The 15,468-nt window shown below is 50.3% G+C and overlaps 1 protein-coding gene across 1 annotated transcript in view; it reads right to left on the bottom strand.

Annotated features, from left to right (window-relative positions):
* Window positions 1–624: 624 nt before the first annotated feature.
* Window positions 625–15,468, bottom strand: part of VASH2 (vasohibin 2) — a 39,109-nt gene continuing 24,265 nt past the window's right edge. Inside the window, exons 6-7 of the mRNA XM_047076831.1 lie at window positions 14,947–15,062; window positions 625–1,187 (exon numbers count right to left, since the gene is read on the bottom strand). Coding sequence (XP_046932787.1) covers window positions 1,115–1,187; window positions 14,947–15,062 — 189 coding nt within the window. The 3' untranslated portion in view covers window positions 625–1,114. The remainder of the gene's footprint in view (window positions 1,188–14,946; window positions 15,063–15,468) is intronic.

The raw sequence follows: 15,468 nt of genomic DNA, 5'->3' as shown, positions 1-15,468 counted from the left end.
TTAAAAAGCAAGGTACTGGAAAATGATCACATCGTGCCACGCTTGGTCTTAATATAAGACATCGGAACACGTCTCTACCAGCCGTGAGTCCTTCAGAATCAAGGTCTGACTCAGAGTTCAAAAATCAGATGGAACGTTGAAGAGAAAGGTTATCTGCTTCTCCAGGCTCTCTACTGATCCACTGCGGGCCTCTGCCTTTCTGAGTGTGTGGCTGTCAGAGGTCGCTGCAATATTGCTCAATTTGTGTCGCGGCGCTATGACCTCTTGTGCTTTTTTTTTTTTCTTTTTTGCTGGAGTTTGCAAAGTTTAAATGTCAGCGACAGAACATAGACTACCTCCTGCACGTGCTTTTTGTTTTGTTTTGAAAGAACAGAAACTGCTGTCCGTGAATGCTTTTAAGAAAGATTAAGAAGTAGTTCCAACATCCTGAAAATAGTTTCCCGTACTGCCAGAAGAATTTCAGTGCTTTTTTTTTTTTAGTAAAACACTTGATATAATACCTTAAATCTCATTATGTGTGCACCAGGAAAAAATTCCAAACTTTGTGGAGATCCCCATTGGAAATATCGGGGAAGCAATACAAATAGAATATAAAAAAAATGAAAACACCATTAAGTTTGCATATCTGATGTCAAGATGCTGAGGTAATATTGACTGCTTACAAAAAAAAAAAAAAATCCCACCAATCTTTGCCTCTGTTATTGCTGAAAAAGACATTAATACTGACTGAGTTACCTTACTATATCAAAAGTAGGAGGGAGGGTTTCATTAACATTTCCTACCGGTGAGGCATAATGTTCAAAAGCAAGTCAACAAAAACAGGTGAGTGGGAAAACATAAAACTACAGTTTATGGTATTACCCTTTCTATCTGTAGTGAGGGAGTCAGTCCAACCGCAGTGGGCTTTCTTACTTCAGCCTTTCCATGGTTGCCCCTTCGTGAATTTTCTTTCAAAGTTAATTGTTGCCACCCACTCCGCTTCCACGTCCAAGTGAATCCGTAAAAATAAAATCCACAGGTTCTCCATAAATAGTTGCAGTTCCTCCTGAAGATGCTGGGGTAAAGTGCAGAGAGAAGCACCAGAGAAGCCCCCTTGTTGGCTGATATGGCTTGCCTAAATTCGGATTTGGTAGCCCACTTCATTCAGCGTGCTGAGGTCAGCCACCTTCTTCTCAGGCAGTGCAGGCCTAAGGGACCAAGAAAGGTGGTAGAGTGAGGGCATGGGAGAGAGAAAGGTCACTTAGACTCTGGGAACTCTGTTTCTTTCTCCTAACCCTTCTGGTGCTTGTCCCCTCCACCCTCACCCCCCCACCAGCCTGAGTTCCCAGCTCAACCTCGTGTTCTCAGGTCCACTTCTATGGGATCTAGGGAACGTTTTCACAGGCTTTTGATGTACAGTCAAAAGCATTTTGGGGTTGCCAAATGAGTTTGTCCAACCTGAAGCCTGAATTCGGTCACACTCTAACTTCTGAAACCCAGTTATCCGTAAACCTTGCAAGGGTCTAAAAAGTTACATCTAATACGGTAGAACTAAAAACCTGAGCCAGATTCTCCTTGAATTCTTAGCTTCCTGGTGTTTGTGCCCCGGGGGAAGCCCAGCCACTAACTTCAAGACCGCTCAGGTGACAGATTCGCAGGGAGAGATTCTCTACTATCTTTGATAGAGGGTTACTGTTCAGGCCTGAATGCATCAAGTCGGGGCAAATCCTTTACAACTCATCTGAAAAAGCATGTCAGGTGTGGAAACTCATTCAGTGGCAAATCATCTCCTCTCTAAATACATTTTCTGAAGTACTAAGCATTTATGTGAAGTCATGTAAGAAAGTACTTCAAGCTGGTAAAGGAAAATCAGAAGGCGCATCATCTGTCTTCATTAAAGACATTTCCTCGATGATTTCCCAATATAAAACTATGCCTAAGCATTCGACGACTTAGCTCACAGTTTCCCCATTTCTCAGGAAGCCTCCTACCCTCTTGGATAAGAGAGAACTGAGATTAAAAACCAAGTTTAGCAAAACAAAAAAACAAAACAAAACAAAAACAACCAACTTTAGCATATTCAGTGTGGCAAGTGAGTCCTAATTCAAAAGTTTATAAGAAGACTGAAGACATTTTTACACTACACGTGAACCTTGTTTTAAGTGTTTGAAGAAAAGAGACCAAAATGAAAATATAATTGTTTAAAAGTTTCTTGCTTTATCCTTTGAAAGCCTTCCTAACAGCAAACAGTTTTCCCCTGGCATGAATGTGGTCCAACTCATTCAACGTTATCAGAGCCAGAAACGAACAGCTAGCTTCCATCTAGGGTGCTGCTTAAGGATAGACTTCACATTTTGGCAACAAGTTCTACCCCCTACATATTCTCATTCTCTCTGTCTCTCGCTCTACCTCCGTCTCCTCTCACTCTCTTCCTCTTCACCTCCCTCCCTTTCTGTCTTTTTTCAGACATATCCCATGTCAACAGTCTACGAACATCCCTTCTGAAACCTGATTATTCAAAGTGGTCAAGAAACCTTCCCTGACTATGTGCCATTACTAAAGAACTTGTCAACTTGTCTCTGTGTTGCATGGGGCTGATTTCTCAGCGTGATCATGTGTCCTGCTTTATGGATCAGGAATCATGCCTTTTGTTTCTTTGTGTCTCTGCTCATGGTGCCCAACGTACACAGATGATGCTGATAAATATGGCTGCCAGTGGACAGAAGTCTCAATGCTTCCTTACGTGTAGACCCCCGCTCACCGCATCAAGGAGCTCAAGGCTTCTGAGCTGCAGGGTGATGGTGTCCTCCAGCCATACGTGCCCTAGACATCAGCCATTCCCTATAAACAGAGCCACGGGCAGAGTAGCCCCCAGGGGCCACTGTCAGGACCATTCTTGAGTTGACACTTTTGCCTGAGGGTTCAAACTGACATTTATGTCTCTGCCCTAGCCCTCAGCCCGCTGACGTGGAGAGAACCAGGGCTCTTGCAGACAAGTCTGGCTCAGAGTCCATTTGTATCTCGTTCATTTTTTCACACAGCCTGAAATAAAGTCTCTGTTTGGTTTCCTTGCCTGAGGTATGTCATCTTTTCAAGCAGCGAATATGGGACTTTCTCCTTCAGAGAGACTCCCCATAAGTTGCATCCTCGTGAGGCAAAGGTGCCTAGAAAGGCAAATCTACTTCTCCCCTCCTCAATGGTCTCCACTTTTAGGAAGTTGAGCAATCAAAAATTCACTTGCCAATGGAAAAGCCTGAAGTACTCTATGCATTCCTTGCTTTACAAAAGCATTAAATGGAGGTCATTTCCTAGAGCAATCAAAATACAATTTCCACATTGTCTTTCCTGGTAGTAGAACTACGTAAGCATATATTCCTTATCCAAATAAAAATTACATTTGTATTGAATGGGTTTGTGGTTTTTTTTTTAAACCTCACGTTTTTAATCATCTCCGTGTGGCAGAGTCACATCCACCCACCCACATCCTCAACATCCACTCCACTCCTCCATTGCTCCTTGGCAAAACCCAGATTTTTCGCCGGGCACAGAGCCGCCTAGAATACAAACTACATTTCCCAGGCCCCCTGAGGCCGGGCAAGGCGTTGGACTACGTTGCAGCCAATGAGACTAAAGTGGAGGTTACCAGACGCCTGTTCAGAGAACAACTGGCATGTGCCCTTCATCATTTTTTCTTTCTTTCTTGTGGAAGCGATGGCCGGAGCTCGGCCCTCACGGCAGCACAGTAAAGAGGCAGAGCAGTAAGATGCCCCCACTACCTCCGCCGACCTTCTTTCACATCATGGCGAATCACGATTAAGTCACCCCAACCTCACCTGCCGCCAAATCTGAGCCTGACCGGTATCATTTCTTTCCCTCCATTAACTCACTAATACAACACCAGTCCAGACACGATGCTAGTCGAGTTGGCCTGAAGAAGGTTCACATGTGGAGTCAGAACACATGCCTAGAAAGTTCTCAAGCATTCCACTCCGGAGATGTGGCCACACCCTGCATGAAGTCCGGAGACTCACTTGTAAGAGTCAGTCTTCTGGGGCGCCTGGGTGGCTAAGTCGGTTGAACATCCGACTCCAGCTCAGGTCATGATCTCACAGTCCATGAGTTCGAGTCCCGTGTCGGGCTCTGTGCTGACAGCTCAGAGCCTGGAGCCTGCTTCAGATTCTGTGTCCCTCTCTCTTTGCCCCTCCCCTGTTCATGTTCTCTCTTGCGCGCTCTCTCTCTCTCTCTCCCTCAAAATAATAAATAAACATTAAGAAATTAAAAAAAAATTAGAGTCATTTTTCTTCCCTGGAGCCCTGCACACTGTGTAGGACCTAAGCCATAGTGGCTCTTTAGATCTCCCCTTGTCTGTTCCTTGTGTTTACCAAGAGAATCCCCACTCCAGGGTCCTTGAGCACCTCCCAGTGGGTTCACCCCAGTGTCTGCACCTTTCCTGCCCATGCTTTCTTCCCGACCTGGCCTCCTTCTCAACACCGAGTCACGTCTCTCCTTCTTGAAACTCCAATAAATGTGCTGACCCTCATGTGTGAGAATAGCGCTAGCAAGACAGGAGCCTAACCTGGTTTCTCAGGTGTTGGAACAGATCTGCACTGACCTATGTCCTTTCCCTCAGTCCTGTGACCAACAGTGCCTGCTGGATTGGTCCACAGGGTCAAGGAGGTCTAGAAGACAACACACCCTAGCCACTCTGCCCTGGAATGTGGGCTCGCCGGGGATCACTACTACGCCACCGCCTGGAAGCCATTTTTTGCCCACTCGCCTGACTTCCTCACCTTGGAGCCCATCAGCTCTGAGGAAACAATTTTCACCACATTTTTCAAAGCCTGTGTTCCTAAAACTTTACCTTTACCCTTGGTCCACTCCTGGCTCCCTTGAAACCAGATGTACTTTTTTTTTTTGTTAAGATTTTATTTTTAAGCGATCTCCACACCAATGTGGGGCTCAAACTCACAACCCCGAAACCAAGAGCCGCAGGTTCTACCAATGGAGCCAGCCAGGCACCCCCCAAAAACAGATGTACTTTAATTTGGCGGGGGAGGGTCTTTAGCCTCCTTTTTCTAAACTTTTCCTTAGCACCTCCACCAGTTCCCCACCCCACCCCCACCCCCATCTTCCAGGTGCTGAGAAATCACCATTATAAGTAGCTTTCATTTAGTTGGCACTAACTAGGCGCCAGGCATTGCTCTGAGAGGTTTACAGGGATTAACTAATTCTCACCATAACCCGATGGGGTTGATACAGGGGAAGAAAGCGAGGCACTGAAAGGTAGCAAACTTGCGGAAAGCAAAGTCACATGTTTAGCAAGTGGCGGAGCCAGAGCTCATCCCCAGAATCTAGAGCCCATGCCCTTAACCACGAAGAAAACCGATCCATCCTCCTGCTGGCCACCCAAAGCATCCTCCCAAGCACCTAAGGATATATACCACAACCACCCCCGTCTCTGCACCTCCCCCATGCCTTCTTGTCATACCTTCGAGGTCCAGCCCAAATGCCACTTCTCCCCTAAGCATCTTCTCACTTTCCTTCCCTCACGATGCATTACTCCTTGCCCCTATATGCTAGGGTATGTCCTCCAGTACCTCTGCGAAAGAATCCTGCAGGTTCATAATCGTTATCGCTGCCTCGGAGACTGAACAAATCGACAGCAGGGATCAAGTAAATTCACCTAGGAATCCCCACTGTTGAATACCCTGTAGTTCTCAATCGACTCGGGTCAAGTTCTCACTAACGTGTAAATGGCTGATAGGGCTTCATTTATGTTACCTTTATGATGGGATGTTTTAAACACAGTCCTAAGCCAGAAATTCAAGTCACCATAACAACATTCTTAGAATTAACATGTAGGAAGAATTTTTTTTTTTTTTTTTCCTGTGCAAGAAGAGCTTTACCTTACCTCTAAAAGCCGCCTGGGGAACCTGCCTGCTTGGAAAGCGGAATGTGGTTCTGCAATGACAGAGAGCTTGAGGGCTTCCAAAAGAAAGGGACTAGATTGTTTCCTTCCTCTGTATCCCACTTCCCGACCATGTCCCCCTAGGCATCCAGAACCCAGGGGAGAACAAAAGGCTAATACTAGCAGAAAAGGAGTTCAACTGAGATCCCCAGTGAACTGCCTGAAAGAGGAAACCCTTTTCTTTCACAGTGATACTGGCTGCAATTTCCTGGCCTGGCAAAGGGCAGAAGGGCAGAAGTGCCTGTGGGGCCCAGCCAGAAATACAGTTCCCTCCTGGCCAGCTCGTCTCAGGGCCAGAGCTTGTGCGTGGAGAGACCTCTTCCAAGTGCTCCCCTGGCTATAATTAGAATTCTGCAAAGGGATATATTTTTAAGAAACACAAGCACCAGGATGATGATTCAGCCGGATCTGCACTTGCCCAGAACCTCTCATCAGATCCACGGCTATTATTTTAGACTGAACAACGTATTTCTCCAAACCCCTCCCCAGTCCAGACAAGGAAAAGATCTCAAAGACCTTTCCTTTTGAAGGGCTCTCAGCCCGCCTCCTGTTTTAGGGAAAACGGGGTAGAGGACTTCTCGTTTCCAGTACTACACGTTGTGCAAGGAAGAAGGGAGCACTTCCCTCAGCACACAAATGGATGGTCCCAGCCTCATCTGTTGTCATGGAAACGTATCCAGGGTGACTTAGGGTGACTGCTCGACGGCCTGGTCCCACGTATGAACAGTAGAGGCCGTTCAGAAGGCAGGTAGGTTCTCTATGCTGGTTCCATAGGGAAGGTATTCCGTAGCACAGAAACCTTAGTCTGGCACATGGTGGACATTCACATTCTGGTTTTCTGTTGTAAGTAAGCGCCATGCCTAACGCGGGGCTTGAACTGACAACCCTGAGGTCAAGAGTCGCATGCTGTACCGAGCCAACCAGGTGCCCCCACGCTCTTCTGACGTGGCCCCACATTTTCAACGTGACCTCTCATCCCAGGTAGCTGGGAGTAGATATGGTACTTTGAGTTTTCCAGTTTGTCTCAATCTTATATGGCTTGTGATTCGCTCACTTAATCCAAATATATCTATAAAATGCTAGGAGTGTTCGCCACTGCTACCTAAACCTTGAGAGTCTGGGGAGAGTGAACCATCACGTCGAACCTCGAGTCTCTCACACCCGGAGGCGGCCTCGGTGCCCAGGAAGAGCTTGGCTAGATTGGATGTTGGTGGCAGTGAAGCCACAAGGAGGCTCAGAACCAGAAAGTTCATGGCAGCATGTCGGGGACTGAAGTGGGGACCTCACACCCCAGGGCCGTGTGTCTGTGTGAGACTGGGTTTAAGAGAAGAAGCAGGAAGTGGAAGGAAAGCCTACAGGATCCGCCCTGAATCCCCAGTCCCCTTTCTGCAACTCTGTGTAAGGCCTGTGTCTGGGGCACCTCCTCTCCTCACTTTTCAACGCCCACCCCCTCTCTGCTTGGCAGTTGATGGGGGAGCAAAGGTCAGAGGGCCTGGGTGGCAGCCGGGAGAATAGGCTCCTGTAGCTTGCTTGCTACTTTCTCACCCACAGGATTTTCTTTTCTTTTTTTTTTAAGTAGGCCTTAGGCCCAGCACGGAGCCCAACACAAAGCTTGAACTCATGACCCTGAGCTCAAGACCTGAGCTGAGATCAAGAGTCAGACACTTAACCGACTGAGCCACCCAAGCGCCCCAGCCCACAAGAATTCATTTAGCAGCACTTTGTGCCAAGTGCCTCGTAGATCTTGGGTTACTAGGACGAATAGCTTTCCCTGGAGCCAAGGTCCATTCCCTTCCTTCTGAGGGAAATCTGCCTCTTGCTTCCGTTGTATGAGGATACTTCAGGGACACTATCCTTCTATGTCCAGTTCAGGGCCGCCTGATTGGGACGCACAGGCCACCACTCTGTTCGTACTGCTTACTCCTGTCTCCCCAAGGTCAGAGCCCCTTAGTGGACTCTTAGTGGACATGCCCACGTGTTCATCTAGTCACCTTCCCACACGAACATGCCCATCAGGACCAGTTTAGCTGTATTCTCTGTGGACTCAGGATTCTAGAGAGGGTTCTACAGTAAGGGTGCAACTCTAACATTGACTTCTCGGACCTCAGCGTTAACGGTGAGGAACAGATTAAACCAGGGATGGTGCTGGCCCAGCGTTTACTAGTTCAAGCAGAGACCCCAGACCCTCCTCTCGTGTCTACTCTGGCAGGAATCAGGTCAGGCCAGGCACCGATTTAGGACTTATGACCTATCTGGGTAGGCCTCAGCTGGAGGGGCACTGGGAGGGGGGGACTGGTTCTTCCCCACCTGTCACCCTCATTCAAAGCCAGTCCCGCTCTTCATTCACACGCCCTACTTCCCAGGATGGCAGGCACCCTCTGGCAGCTGCAGGGCACACAGCTGAAGTTGCTACGTAAGCAAACAGGCCTCAGCCTGAGAGACGGGGCCCAGAAGAGACTCTCCAGGATCTGCCCTTTCTTCCAAGTCCTCTTGAGGCAGGAGGCTCTGGCCAGAGACCAAGCGCCACAAGCCACTGTTTGCGATTCCCCTCCTTGCTGCTCCGGAGAACCCGGCCAGGACCCCCGGGTGCTATCTGACCTGCAGGAGGCTCCCTGCTCACTCGGCCTCAGGAGGTCTCTCCTGTCAAGACCCCCCATCCATCCCGGTTTCTCCAAGCATCCCCAGGGACCTTGGCCCCTATGAAATCCCAGGGGAGGGGCGCCTGGGTGACGCAGTCGGTTAAGCGTCCGACTTCAGCCAGGTCACGATCTCACGGTCCGTGGGTTTGAGCCCCGCGTCGGGCTCTGGGCTGATGGCTCAGAGCCTGGAGCCTGTTTCCAATTCTGTGTCTCCCTCTCTCTCTGCCCCTCCCCCGTTCATGCTCTGTCTCTCTCTGTCCCAAAAATAAATAAAAAACGTTGAAAAAAAAATTAAAAAAAAAAAAAAAAAAGAAATCCCAGGGGAGCTAAGCTGGGCAGTCCTCTGCGTTGAAACTACCTTGTCTGGGCTTCGAGAAGGAAACTCCACATCATCCAGAAGATCCTACTTCTCCTTCCACAGCCTTTCTACTCTTTGTGTGTGTGTGTGTGTGTGTGTGTGTGTGTGTGTGTGTGTGTTGGGGGGGGGCGTCCCCTCTAATTTCCATGCTAAGAAAATTTTCTCCTTTCCACTTTTGGGACATTTTCTCATTTGGAATCCAAAGAGAATGACTTCGTAGGCCTCATTCAGAGTATCTTCAATGCAATTAGAATCAAGGTGATTCTCTGTGACTTCGTTATGACATCATGGCCTCACTTGAGCAACTGCCTGGAGGAACTGTAGTGATCCTTCAAGACAGAATGGGGCAGGAACTCCGTTGTGGAGCTTGGGGCCAGCGGTGAAAGGAGGGAGATCTTAAGATGGAGCTTAGTAACCTCTGTGAGCCTGAGGGTCTCCAGCAGGGGGAGCAAAGCCCGGGAGAGCCACAGACCGCCACAGAGACAGAGGACCAAGAAGGGAAACCAAAGGGGAAGACAAAGGGAGGAAAAGGACCATAAACAGCAAAAAAGAGCAGAGGAGGGATGGAGGAGGAAGAGGAGCCAGACAGCAGAGACAGAACAGAGATGTTCTCACAGGTCCTTAGGGACTCTTGCCCCACTTGAGAAGAATGTTCCACGCGGTTGCTCCAACTGGAATGAGCTGCTTTCATGCTGACACAGGCAGCCCAGGCAGAAAACCACTGTCCACTCACCCCCTAAGCTTCCAGGTTCAGCCCATCGGCAGCAAGCCAAGAGCTGCGGACTGTCAGAGACAGAAGGGCCCCCCCGGGAGCGTTCGTGGTTCTCAGGAGGGCAACTGTTGGCATTTTAGGTGGAAAGCTTCTTAATGGAGGAGGATGAGCTTTGCAGGAAGTTTACCATCCCGGACCCCTGAGAATAATCACTGTGACAAGCAAAAACTTCCCTTCCCACCACAGGTCTAACCCTTGTGCCCAACACGCCCCCCCCCCATCCCGAGGGTGTCTGGCTGCTGCTGAGAAGCACCATGGCGGCCCTCAGTGAAGAGCTGAAAGGGGAGGGAGGCCCAGCATGGGGAAGGAGTTTGTGGAAGTGCACAGCAGGCCTTTCAAACGTGGATCTCAACCTCTATCTCCCTGTGTCTTTTAGAACCAGAGGAGCCAACTTGATGGTTCTGTGCGGAAGGTTTGCTTTAAAAGCTCCTAGGGTTGCCGAGTGCGACAAAGGACTTGTGGGGGGAAGGGGGAGGGTCCCTGTCTCCCTCTCAAAACCTTGCCTGATCTGACACTAATGCAGTCTTTGCCACTCGCCCTCCAACCCAGCTGACTCTTCTGTCAACCCTGGGGACACTGAACCTCCTTTCCAGAATGATTATTCAGACAACTGCAAAAATGGAGAGGAATGCAGGGCTGGAAGTAGCTCCAGCTGTAGGGATGAGGTCGTCAGGGATATAAAGCCACTAAAATTATCCCAGCACAGAAAGGGGCTGGGACCCCACAGCTGATGGGCCTCTTGCCTGTTATGGTAATATTCCACCATTTGGGCCACTCCCAAGCTTCATATGGCACCCAACACATTTAGAAATGATTTGATGGCCTTACGTAATGCTAAAAAAATAACACAGTGACAGAGTCACAAACCCTTCCTAGTCCTGGCCATTCGACGGTAGGACGGCCAGAATTTGGCGGAGTTATTGGGTCACAACCAAATGCATCCCTTTTTCGTTTCCTCACCAAATCAAGATTACCTGGAGGAAAGCCTGCTTGGTGAAGGCCACGGGTAGAAGCTGAGAAGCTGCTCCTCTCCAGACACACCTCTAGGAACCAGGGTGCCCTGGGTTCTAGTCTGCAGCAATGGTGGAAGCTGGGATCTGGAGGGGGAGGGAGGGGCTGCCATCCCTCTTGTGCTCCCTGCCTCACGCAGCCCTTCATTTTACTTTCAACTGTTGCCTCTCTGTCCCCTCTCTTCCTACTTGGTAGCCCCTACCCAGCCCTGCAACTCAGAAAGCAGGGTTGAGGAGGAATTAGGGAAAGAATCTTCTCTCCTTGTGACACCTCAATCAACTTGAAACTTCAGCCAAGGTGTCTGACCTCTAGATTCCCCTCCTGACCTCCAAACTGGAACAAGAAGTGGCAAGGGCTTCCACTCCCAAGGATGGCCATGGTCTTCCTAGATCAGCTCATATAAAATGGTCCACAGGAACCCACAAGCCACCTGGCCTCTCTTGATGGTCAAACTCTTCCAACCCCCCCCCCCCCCCCCCCGCTGCCCCGGCTCTGGCTGTGAAAAAAAAAATGCCTGAAGCCTGACCCGCTGGGGAAAGTTGATGAAGGAAGACTCCTGGGAACCAGTGTTGTGCCCAGGAGAAAGGGCTGTGGGGGCAGGGTAAGGGTCTGGGGGTTCAGGGGCTGGTTGCAGCTACCCTCCACCATTTTGGAAAAGTTTATGTTTTCACTGCACCATGAGCTGTCCCCTCTGTGCTCCTGGGGCCTGTCTTGCTGAGGCTGGGGTCAGTTTCGGGACATAGAGGGAAGAGAGAGGAACTGATTCCCATCTTCCTGCAGGTCTTCCTTCCTGATCCCTCCAATGACTACCCCCCTCTCCTTAGTGACTTTCTCCCCCTCCCCAGGCCCGCTCCGTGCTTCCGGTGGACAGGAGGGGAGAGGACGAGTGGGGCCCCAACACTACAAGGTGGCTTTACACTCACAGCTGCGGCAGTCTGAGCGCCGTCTTCTGCAGGCGCAGGCAGGGTCGCTTGCCTCGGCTGCGTGACAGAGTAGCCAGAGATTAGGTTACGGGCATGGCCTGGGGGTGACTGAAAACCAGTTTCTCTATCTGGCCCCTAGGAGGATGAACAGTCGGGCTCCTCCCAGAGTGTCTTCAGTGGAGCCCCACGCTGGAGGGTCAGGCTGGGGACACACCCCCTAGTTTCACCTCAGCACCTCAATCTCTAGAGGCCCAGGCCGGTCTGGAGTCACGCTCGGGCCTCAGCACACCCAGTACCTTCATCTTGACATTCTGTTGTGTTTTAAAGTCAACCAGCCTCCCTGGGGCGCCTGGGTGGCTCAGTTGGTTAAGCGTCCGACTCTTGATTTCGGCTCACGCCTTGATCTCGTGGTCGTGAGATGGAACCCTGCATCGGGCTCCACCTTGGACATGGAGCCTGCTTAAGACACTCTCTCTCTCTCTCTCTCTCTCTCTCTCTCATAATAATAATAATAATAATAGAGTAAAAAACAAAAATAAAAAATAAAGTCAACCCCCCGCTCACTTCTCTCATTCTGATTGATCAAACCACGGATCTCCAAGGGTGGTCCTGGACCCGTGGCATCAGCCTCGCCTGGGAACTTGCCAGGACAACAGCTAAATCACAAGCACTGGGGAAGGGGCCTGGCAGTCTGTTTCAACAAGCCCTCTGAGGACCCTGTGCTTGCTCAGGTTTGAGGACAGGGTGTGGATCCTTCCATCCATCTTCAGCTGGGCCCTCATGCTGTGTGCAGCCCCTCCTTCCTACCCTCCTACCCTGTACGCGTAACCCACCCGCCCGCTCACTCCCACCCGATGACGCACATCCTTCACCAGCAGGATAAAAGCCATTGAATGTACAGTCTGTCAACTTCTACCTCCTCATCTACCTTAAACTCTTCCTCGTCTCCCCCCTTCATTTGCTCCGACGACCTTAACAGCTGTCTCCTGCAGGTGCAGACAGGCTCCTTAACACTCCAGATCCATCCTCTCTGCCTATTCCTTCCCCATCTCCTGTTCTGGTTTTTCTTCCTCTGGGCTACTCAAGGCCTGCCAGCACTTCCTTCCTTCCTCATCAACTTATCCAACTTTCGCTTCAACGGTCGCTTTTCAGTAGATGGCTCTAATGTCATTATCTCTACTCCTCAACTTCCTCAAACTCCAGAACTGCACTCTCAGCAGCTTCTAGGACACTGTCCCAGGATGCCTGAGAAGCGCCTCAAATCCCACAGTCCAGACTCAAATGCACCTTCTTCCTCCACTGTTCTCAGATGCCCAGCACCCGGCGCATCACCCTGACTACTGTCTCCACAACCAGTTTCTGATATCTTGCTGGCTTTACCATTCCTGAACACTCATGGTAACTTTTTCAGGTTAAAACCTGAACATGGCTTGGACTGCAGAGTTCCTGTGGATGCAGGCAAAATGGATCCAACAGGGATCGTTTGAAAAACCCACAGCTGCCATTCTGTGCATCAATCCATGACATAGAATGCTTAGGGTTTCAAGTGCTCAGGACTTCATGTGCTCAGGACTTTAGAGGGCAAAGCAAGGCTTTATGGACTATTCAATGGACTGTATACTGGGAGCTCCAAAGGGAAGCCCCCTCCAGGGGCAGAAAAGCTAGCAAATCAAAGGAAAGGGCCCCTTCCTTGCTTCTTGAGTAACCAGATTCCTACTTCTGGAATTTTATGCTACAGGACCCTCTAGGAACAGCTGACATATTCATAGTCCCCTGAGACAACTGCTACTTTGTTCAGGGACATCAATGGGTGGATGACTGCATCACAGAGTGGGGAGAGGCAGGGTTAGGGTTAATTTAAGGTCAGGGTCAAGAGTCAAGGGCCGTGATCAGCATCAGAGGCAGGATTAGGGTCAGAGGCATGTGTGAAAGATCTGAAGCCAACCTGCTCCCTAAAAGGACAAAGCCATGCTGAATCCCCCCTCTTCTCCAACCTCTCTTGCTATAGGAGCTCCCAACCCCCACCCACCTCATCATCCCTCCCCTTTCCAAGCCGGGACCCCCATCATTTCAGCCAACACCTTTCTGGCTTAGAAGCTGAACCCTGGGCTCAGCAGTGGGATGGGGAATGAGGACAAATAGGGAACGTTCCTCGAAACTGACAACACCCCTTCCTGTCCTGTTCTTCCAAAAGCAGAACCAATACTCCCTGTTCTGCCACCGTCCCAGGGCCGACCTGGGTTCCAGCCCCAGTCCCATCACCGACCAGCTACACAATAGCACAGTGTTCGGCTTTCTTCCTCTTTAAGTGAAAACTGCAGCTCTCCCTTCTTACTCTACAGCGTGGACATGACAATAATAACGTGCTTGCGTGAAAGCAGTTCCCCATGAATAAACCGCTCTCATTACAACTTCTCAGTTGATCCTAACGACTCCTTGTGAGATGGGCAGGGACAGCATTTTTATCCTCGGGAAGGGCTTCCCCAGGCCACAAGGCTAATGAGCAGCAGAGCCCGGGCTCAGCCTAGACCACTGTGCGCTGTACCCACATCATCCCTGGTGCGGCGAGAGCCTCCTGTGACCCAGCATGCTGCTGGTATTAATAAAAGTAATATTTTTTCCCTGTATAAGTATGGCCCAAATATTTGCCAGTGGATTATCACTGGTTACTTTGGGCTTCCTCAGCTTCTCCAATCTGTCACTTCTCAAGTGGGTCATTTGGACCTAAGCAGTAGGTGTGGAATCACTAGCCTCGGGGCTAAAACAGGGGAGCTAGAGTCAGCAAAGAAGAAGTGGGTATTTCTGACGCTGTGATCCAAACCATGATCACGCTTTCTGCTGGGCACAGAGGGCTGCGGGGTTTTAGGAAAGTTTCATCGGTTCTAACAATCCGCTCTTCTGGCTGCGAGAACTGAAGCCCAGGAAGGTTACATGACATGCCTAACATCACATAGCTCAGAAGGAGCTGAGCTGGCCCCAGACCCAGGCTTCCTAATTCTAAAGCCAGTGCTGTTCCCATGGTGCCAGGATTTCAGGCTACCCTTCATCTCTTGCAGTCTGGGGCTGGGCTCTTCTTCTGAGTCTATAGCTGACAGGTGGTGGCGTCAGCGCAATGGGAGTGACGGGCAGGGGGGATCCTTCTCTACAGGGGATGCCCCCTGCGTGAGGGGCGGTCCTCTTGGAGATCTCGGTCAGCTTCAGACGCCAAGGCCCACGACACAGCTTCGTCCCCGTGGGCTAGGACAACCCCACGGATGTGTGTGTTGGGCTTTCGGGAAAGAGGAAATACTACTCACGACTTGTCTCTCCTGCCGAGCCGTCTCGGGGGGCTTGCCTGTCTCCTTCTGGGGGACAGGGATTTCCCCCGACTTCTCACTTGGGTTGGAGAATGGGCACTTGCAGGTTTCAGGATCTGAAGGAGATGTAAGGAGTTACCACACCGGCTCCTAAAGGACCCCGCCCTCATGTCTTCCTGCCCTCAGCCCACCAAGATCCCGTGGCTTGGAAGGCACTGAAGCTGGAAGGCCTTCCAAACAGGAGGTCTGACAGATGCTCCTCTCTCAGTCTACACTGGCAAGGAGCAAAGGTGCCGCTTCCCAGGGGCTGAAATGATTATACCGTGCCCCCTTTTCCACAGCAGAGAAGCAGAGCCCAAGGCCTCAGCTCCCCTGAGGCTGCATCTGGGTGCTGGGTGCTGTCTCGTGAAAGCCAAGTCCCATCTACATTGCTCCAGAAACCAGCTTGTTTTTCCTCTGACTCTCCCACCCCACACACATGCACAGAGTGGTTCCAATTTATCAAGAATCTCGTTTCCAGGT

Source organism: Lynx rufus, unplaced genomic scaffold (assembly GCF_022079265.1).
Source record: "Lynx rufus isolate CCGP_SWC_20201006 ecotype Redwood Valley unplaced genomic scaffold, mLynRuf1.p SCAF_15, whole genome shotgun sequence".
NCBI classification, from domain to species: domain Eukaryota; kingdom Metazoa; phylum Chordata; class Mammalia; order Carnivora; family Felidae; genus Lynx; species Lynx rufus.
This window is presented reverse-complemented; position numbering and strand designations above follow the sequence as displayed.